At 40.7% G+C, this 8,712-nt stretch overlaps 1 protein-coding gene across 3 annotated transcripts in view; it reads right to left on the bottom strand.

The window, feature by feature from the left end:
• Positions 1–4,770, bottom strand: part of mtmr7b (myotubularin related protein 7b) — a 16,952-nt gene extending 12,182 nt beyond the window's left edge. For all 3 annotated transcript variants that reach the window (XM_046047770.1, XM_046047769.1, XM_046047771.1), the window contains exons 1-4: positions 4,515–4,770; positions 3,560–3,685; positions 1,836–1,998; positions 1,593–1,750 (exon numbers count right to left, since the gene is read on the bottom strand). In XM_046047770.1, the coding sequence (XP_045903726.1) occupies positions 1,593–1,750; positions 1,836–1,998; positions 3,560–3,685; positions 4,515–4,538 (471 nt within the window). In that variant the 5' untranslated portion in view covers positions 4,539–4,770. The remainder of the gene's footprint in view (positions 1–1,592; positions 1,751–1,835; positions 1,999–3,559; positions 3,686–4,514) is intronic.
• Positions 4,771–8,712: the final 3,942 nt, after the last annotated feature.

Below are 8,712 nucleotides of genomic sequence, written 5' to 3'. Positions count from 1 at the left end.
GACTTGGACTCTAGCTCAGAGACTTGGACTCTAGCTCAGAGACTTGAGACTTGACTTGGACTCTAGCTCAGAGACTTGGACTCTAGCTCAGAGACTTGTGACTTTACTTGGACTCTAGCTCAGAGACTTGGACTCTGGCTCAGAGACTTGAGACTTTACTTGGACTCTAGCTCAGAGACTTGGACTCTAGCTCAGAGACTTGGACACTAGCTCAGAGACTTGTGACTTTACTTGGACTCTGGCTCAGAGACTTGTGACTTTACTTGGACTCTGGCTCAGAGACTTGTGACTTTACTTGGACTCTGGCTCAGAGACTTGTGACTTTACTTGGACTCTAGCTCAGAGACTTGTGACTTTACTTGGACTCTAGCTCAGAGACTTGAGACTTGACTTGGACTCTAGCTCAGAGACTTGGACTCTAGCTCAGAGACTTGTGACTTGACTTGGACTCTAGCTCAGAGACTTGTGACTTGACTTGGACTCTAGCTCAGAGACTTGAGACTTGACTTGGACTCTAGCTCAGAGACTTGGACTCTAGCTCAGAGACTTGGACTCTAGCTCAGAGACTTGTGACCATCTCTGGTGTGGTCTGATAAACAGTAAATTTATCAAATTCAGTGCGCCATTTGACCATTTTCACAGGCGCTGAGTGCTGTATACTTCTGGAAGTTGGCAAATCAGAAGAAAGTGGGAAGGGGCCTTAAAGAGACAGGGGCTAAACTGGCTTGTTGAACCGAGAGGCTGCATACAGGGCCGGTATAAGATGAGTAATGATTTGTACTGTGAATCATGCAAAGCTACTGTAGTGGAGTCCCAGAATAAAAATAGAAAGCTGGAAATGAATATAATAGGAAAAGTTCAAGATTTCGGGAAATATGCCTCTTGGCTTTCTTGCCGAGAGTTAAAGAGAATATCAACACCATTCTCATGTCTCCAGGCTAAATATTAAGCTACTGCCAGCAGCCAGTTAGCTTCGCACAAAGACTGTCAACAGATTAGTTATGTCCAAAAGGTACTTACCAGCACATCTAAAGCTCAGTAATTAACATGTTGTAGATTAACAAAAGGGTTACATGCTGGACTATATACGTCCAGACTTTATGCTAAACTAAGTTAGCCAGCTGCTGAAAATAGCCTCACTGAATATCCAAGTAAGTATTAAAAACTCCAAAGACTGTTAAAATGCACCATATATTCAGCATCAAGAATATAATGACATACAGTAAGTCTGGAGCCGGGCTTAAAAATGGCTAAAAAATGTGAGTTAAGAAGCTGGTCTCGCTTTGAGATGACTGCTGTATGCTCCGCATGTTTAAGCTGTTGATAAGCAGTCCGTGAGGCTTGTACTATCTTACATATTGCCCTGTAAATGTCCTGAGTGCAAGGCATTTTCACTGCACTTAACAAGAGAAACAGACAGACAGCAACAGACTATGGAGTATAGTAGAGTAATGGCTTTAGTAGAGGTAGATCCCTCCAGACCCATTTTATGCAAGAAGCAACTTATTTCTTTTATTTAAAACTCCCCACCTGACTGGTTGTCCTGTTTATTTTATTTCTTCACCTTATGCACATGTCACAATGAGACTGACCCTGTATTCGCTGTTGGCCGCCGTAGCGACCCACAGGTTATTAGGAACTCCCATCCTCTTGTAGTCCGCCATGAGGTCCAGGAAGTTCCACGACTCTTCTCTCTCCTCTTTGTTGACATTAGGATTAAAAGACAGGCAGTACAGCTCACTGTACTTCTCTAAGAGAGGAGAGGGAATCCGTTTTCAGTCAGTATTTTATATATGTGCATAACATACTTAACACACACACACACACACACACACCTGGTCGAGACAACCTGACCAATGAGGTGTGGATGTCCAAACAGTCTCTCTCGTGCGGAATGAGGATCTGGAAGACGCGGAAGTCTTTACAATGCAGGATCAGCTGACTTCCTGCGGGGATGGTGGGCGGCCTCTCCACACTGCTCACCATGCTGTGCAACACCTGAAACACACACACACACACACACACACACACAGTCACATGTGTGTGTATGATGTTTAAATTTGGTCTAATATTGTTTTCTTACACTAGCTGTATCTGTGTATTCTCTGTAAATGACTATTGCTTCTCAATCTGGTAAAATAAATCCAAAATAAAAATTTTAAAATACAAAGCAATCGGCACAGTAAAAAAAAAAAACTAGTATCAACACATGTCACATGTTTGTGTAATCTGTCTTATGATCTAAAATATTCAGGAAGTCATGTCAACATCAGTTTATGGAGAAGCTCTTGGGCTTTTCTGACAGGAAGTTAATGCCGTGTGGTGACGAAAAAGAAGGAGAAGTAGACGGTTGCTTTAACAGCAATTTTTTTTTTCTTTTTACACAAGCTAATTGGAATCTGATTTCTTTGTTCCTGCTAATCCAGTAAACACAGCCGGTGCCTGTTTGGTGAAATCTGACACCCCTGGATGTACAGCTAGACAGGTCCAGAGGGACAGGGCAGTGTCCTCCACCTCCTCCTGCAGAAGATCTGAAAAGCACTCACACAGTCCTAACAGTAACGAGGTAAAACCAGCTCTTTCGAAAAGGTCGGAAGAGTTTCATTAAAAAATATGAACACGCCAGAGGAAGAGTTCACTCTGCTTGATTCAAACCACACTGAAGCTAAAAGAATGCCAACTTCCCAGTGTTTTGTCATCATGACAATTCCACACAAAGAGGAAGAGCTGTATAATGACATATTTGTAGCTGCAAAGCCAAAGAGGCTGCGGCTGTGGCCAGCGTCTCATTGTGATTACTGTTTTTTTTATTTCCTCAACTGCTTATACTTTTATGTCCAAATTTGTACTCTATTTTCTATATTTCCTTTGGCGGATTTTTCCAAAGGTGACGATCTCATGCTGAAGATAATGTTCTATCTGAGTAATAAACACAATTTCTGAATCGGCATATCTTGAGCAGATAACGTTTTAAACAATGCTTGATGTTGCCCACACTGAATTCTTTATCTAGACTTTGTTCAAAAGTCAGAAGGGTGAAAAGATCATCTTCATTCATATAATTAAAGTAAGTTTTTTTGACATCTTGCTTGGAGAAACTTTTTTTGATATTTCTGTAAATAGTATGACTTACGGTGAAATCAGTCAAACAAATGCTTCAGATCAAATCACGTCACGTCTTCATATTGTCATTCACCTGCAGTTACAAATCTGTAAGTACAGCAGTAGTTTTCTCTCCGTTCTGTATATTAAAATTCACCACTATATCTAGAAATAGGCAGATGTTCTGTGTCTTGGTGGATACGTGGATGAAGGAGTATTTGAAAGCAGGTTGTTCAGTTGCACTTTCAGTTATAGTCAGCATAGTAAGGAAGAAAGACAAGATTCACTTTCGACAAATCTATCCGAGCTCTCAAGCAGTGAATAAAGAGAAATACACTGTGCATTTTATTAAATGAATGTTAATTGATTTAATTTAACCACCTAGACCGTGACGTGGATCAAGTGTTAATAGGTAGTGCTCACGGCTCCCAGGTGCTGCACCCTGATTCCATCTTACCCACGTCTCCTTGCGTGTCTCAGGGTTGTTCTCTACAAAGATGGTGTGCGTGGCAGAGAGGTACAGAGTCCCGGTGCTGGCCTTCCTCTGGCCCGACGACCGGTCCAAGAGCCGCACATTTTCCACCTACCAGAGGAATACAGGGATGAAAACATACACAGATCAAACAGTTAGGAAGACAAGACACATCAACACGGGACAGGTTATTTAACGGCAATACCAGCTCCCAGCATCCTCTGGCACCACTAAACAGATTACAATGTCCACTGAGCTCAAATTAATGTCTAAATCTAAATACTCAAGGTCATCAACTAACTCGTTTTGCATGGAATGTGTGCTTGTATGGAACAACGAACATACACACACCTCTGTCAAGACAACTACTTATCCAGATATGTTACTGTAATGCATGTATAATTGCATTTGATTCTGCGAGCCCTATTAACTCATTTATATTCCTTAAAAACACCGCCAGACCATGACGATGCCACTGCCTAAGTTGGCAGACAGGAGGGAAAAGGTGGTTCCCAGCATAATGTTTCGTCATGGTTGTGCAGAATATCTAGAGTATACTCATATTCTAAGTTATAAGTAATAAAAAATATATATATGAGCATCGTAACAGCCACATGGCCCGCTGTGTTTATGACTACGTCGGCTGAGTCAATTATCGGACACAGTGTGTTGGCTGCACAGATACGTTTTCGGTGCTATTTGTTCAGCAGAAGACAAATGTATTAGCCTTTCAGCTTAACCCTCCATCCCCTCCTGTCCCCACCTCCATCTCATTCCTCCCGTAACAGTCAGTTTTTGGGAGGGATGAGATGGAGACGGATGGAGACAGGAGGGTCAAGGCGCAGCGCTAACGTCAGCACACACGCATGAGCGCACCAGCAGAGAAATAAACCAGGGCGACGCGCAAAGACAAAGTGTTTTCAATGCAGAGTGTCATTACCTTGGGCGTCCGGATGTGCTCCATCACTGACAACCAAAATGGTGGAGATGGAGAAAGAGTAACGTTAACGTTAACGTGTGCGTGTTGAGGTTTACAGTCAGCGGTTACGTTCCCTGTTTCACGCCAGTCGCGTTAAATGAGCTGTGTTCTCCTGGGGCTGCTGCCGTTGTTCCTTCCATCGGTCTCCGGGGTTTGTTCGGTTAATCTCGAGGAGAAAGGATCCTCCTCCCGCTGCCCGTCTCTGACGGTGCCCGAGCTCCTCTGCCAACATCCCGAGCCTTGCTCCTCAGCGCCTCTTCTTCTTCTTCCTCTTTTAGATTTATGGCAGATTGCAACCGTGACTTTTGAAGGTGCATATCGCCACCTGCTGTACCGGAGCATGTAGTATGAACTGTGTTCGTTGGGACTGCTTTTTATCATAAAAAACAATAATAATAATGAAATAAACAAATCAAAACAAAAAACAAACTTCTCGCTCTTCATCTTTTTCTTGTTTTACGCATGGCATCCAGCTCATTCGCTCATTACCTTTTGCATCGGAGTGTGTATCAGACACTAGACTTACAATCTAAATCCTTTAAAAGATAAAATAATAATAAAAGACACCCCCCCCTCCCAAATCACTTTACTCTCCACGCTTTACACCTAGTCCTCAAATCCCTATCCGTGTCAGCCGCCCTAGCACCCTATTGCTGCTCATCCATCATATAAAACCCCCGTGTTAACAGTACCCAGCTCCCTCAGCCATGCTCAGTAATCCTTTTAATGTGAATTCCTGCACCCCGAATTCCCTCGGATTATTCCTCTCTGTGTCACCTACCCACTACAACAAGAACTACATGCTCCATCACTTACATTTACGTTTGAGGGACAACATACATTACATGATAGTTACATTTTACATCTAACGTATTGTATGTATTTACATAGAGCCACCCCCGGATAAACTTTGAAATCACTTAGACTATCCTCAGATCAAATACCTACTCCAAATTCTTTTGCAATGGAATGGATGTATGTACTCTATACAAATCAAACCTACAGTTACAAGTACAGTAGTTAGGTCTCACTTTAGACACTTCCCCCCGAAACAGCTCAAGAGGAAACTCATCAGGATTGGAGTTTGATTTGATTTGATTGGACAGTAACACAAATAAATGCATAAAAACATGCCATCACAGTGACAATATACACTTATCAGAACTGTCTAACTGTTTCCTCTTGTTGTCCTTACAAAATATTTCCAAAAGACCTTACACATCCCGATTCAAATTAATATATAACCGCAGTGATCGGGATCCAAGCAAGTCGTGAACAACGCAACATTTGACATTTTCAGAGAAGAAAAGATGCAGATGACTTAAGAGATTAAAGTGATGAGAGATTTGGACTGACTGATTTGGACACAGACTTGATTTTTCCAGCATCACCTTGAAATCAGAGAGTGTCATTAAATGTTGACTACTGGGTGAACCCACCTGCAACATTTTGTGTTTCCAAGATTTAAAGTTTAAGCTGCACAGACACTTTTAAGTAGAGATAAATAAGACTAGTGTCATAGGATCCAAATAAAATTGAGAACTACTATGATCTGAACACCCCCATTGTCAACAAGACCATGAAACCACCAAATGTGTCAACATTTGTCCGATCTGAAAACCCTTTGAAACAATTGATATCGGCCATCTGAAGAACGACTCTGTCGAGTTTGGTAGCGTTTGAAGAAAGACTTGTGGAGATATAGATGTTAATTGATTTAGCATGTTCTTGACCGTAGGTAGCAGTGAGGCAAACGTTTGTCACATATCAGTGGATGTGCTGAAAAGATTTTAGCTCTCTAGGGCGTACGGGTGATTTTCCTAGATTTTTTGAAGTTTGGAATGAGAAATCTCTGGAAATCTACATTTCTTGAAATAAGCCACGCCCACTTTGCGCAATCATTACCAAATTTTATCCATCATCTGTACGTAAAAAAACAAAAGTAAAAATCTATGAAAAAAACGGATTAACGTATCAAAATTCTTTTGATAACTTTTGATCAGCGATGTCTGTAGATGATCCCGCCAAAGTTTCAGGTCGATTGGCAAAACCGTCTGAGTTGAGTTCGCAAAAATAGGTTTTAGAGAAAAGTGATAAAAAGTCATATAAAGACATTTTTAGAGCAGAAAACCATTGGAGCAAAGATGCAGATGAATCCAGAGATTAAAATAATGAAAGAAGTTTGACTCTAAATGAAGCCGTTTTCGAGATAATTGCAAAAAACGCAAAGTTGATAGTTATAGCGCCACCATGAGGTCTATGAGGGCCATTTTTTGTTTTTTGCCTGAGTACTGGGTGGAATTTGCAACCTACATGCTAATTTTGGTGAGTTTTCGTCCAACAGTTTTTGCTGCCCAAACACTTTTAGCGGACAAAAACAAGAAAGAAGTAGATCTCAACTGTTTGTTCCATTCCAGTGCTGCCATGTACAAAAATTGCCCAGAACAGCTCTTTGACAGTAAGTCGGGTTAATGGCCCCTAATATTTCCACCTGGAGATGAAAAATATATTCCTAATGTTAGCTAATTACAGGAAGGAACGTGGAGGTGGTTAGATTGGCAGCATTCTCTGCTCACTTATCTAACTGGAACCACATTTGCTCAAAGCAGCGGGAGCAGAAAATAGGTTACGTAAATCCATAATAACTTTATTTGGATTTGATGGATTTGATGCTAGCTTAACTTTACTGTTATGTTTGTTTAGCCATAATTATCTCACTCTCTCTTTTATCTTCTTTCCTTCCTACCAACAACTTTGGTCTCTTTGCAGGCTCTGCCATGATATCCATACTGAGAATACTCAACTAGCTTCTTCCAAAGTATTATTTACATTATATAGGTTACTATTTTGCTTCTTATAGCTTGCCTCAAAAGCTAAGAAGAGAAAAAGAGAGTGACCAAGCAAGAGACAACAGGTGTTATGCTGAGTTTTGCATGCCTGCCGAGAACTGCATGCATCTCCAAATACTGCTATTACGCTACAGTATTCTTTGTGGGGTTCATCAATGGTGATAAATGATTTTAAGTATATATTTTATGAATGTTTAGAGTCGTTAATATTTCATATTTCACCCTAACCTTTTTGTATTTTAGTCTTTTCAATGTTTTCATGCTCTTATCTTGTTTTTTTTTTGTTTGTTTTTTTTTGTATTATTCTTTACACTTGTTAAAGCACTTTGTAACTTGTTTTTGAAAAGTGCTCTACAAATAAGGATTATTATATATTATTATTATTACACTTAGTAGGCCTAGATGTAGTATTCCTTGAGATTAATTGTGTTCTCACACTTGCTTGATGTTTGGCTGTGTTAGCGAAGTTGGCGACTTGCTAGTTTATCTTTTTTTTTTTTATAATCCTAACAGATGCACGCGTACAGCTGTCCTTATTTACGACAAAGGTGAATTACACTCTGAAACGGGAGGGGCACTAAACGCATACAAAAAACAACACTTTACACCTGCCTTACGTAATACGGAGCCCCCCTGGTGACTTCAATGAAAAATATATTAATTTGTGGCCTCAAATTAATAAATTACTATTTTGAGGCCACCAATTATTATTTTGGCCTGTGGCCTCAAAAAAAATAAGTTGTGGCCTCAAAATAATAATTGGTGGCCTCAAAAAAAATAAGTTGTGGCCTCAAAATAATAATTGGTGGCCTCAAAAAAATAATTTGTGGCCACGAGTTAATATATTTTCTGTTAATGTCACCAGGGGGGCTCCGTAGCTTTCACACACACGTCCATTCTTTTATTTTGAAGGCATGCACAACCAAACAGGAAATCACATCAGGTTTATGCCTTTATGCACACAGTCTATGGCAGTAACTGGACAAGCAGGTTCAAGATGACGACCTAGCAAGTAGCTTTTAAGCAAATGAACTGAAAAAGAACACGCATCAGTTTTACAGCAAAACCTATAGACATAACCGTCTACAAGACAGATGCCCCATCGAGGAAGAGAGAGATCCGGCGTGAGCTTCTTATATACAGCCTATGGGCGTGAACCAGGCGGCGTCATGCTGCGGTGCCTTCTTCAATAAAGAGCAGAGTAACGTTAACGTCGCCAAGGTTAAGTTACCCTAAACAATCCTGTAGGCTACAATAGTTTGCAAACCTCGCTACATGTTACGCAGTGTGATAAATCGATAACATGCGAA

This window comes from Micropterus dolomieu, linkage group LG04 (assembly GCF_021292245.1).
Source record: "Micropterus dolomieu isolate WLL.071019.BEF.003 ecotype Adirondacks linkage group LG04, ASM2129224v1, whole genome shotgun sequence".
NCBI classification, from domain to species: Eukaryota; Metazoa; Chordata; class Actinopteri; order Centrarchiformes; family Centrarchidae; genus Micropterus; species Micropterus dolomieu.
This window is presented reverse-complemented; position numbering and strand designations above follow the sequence as displayed.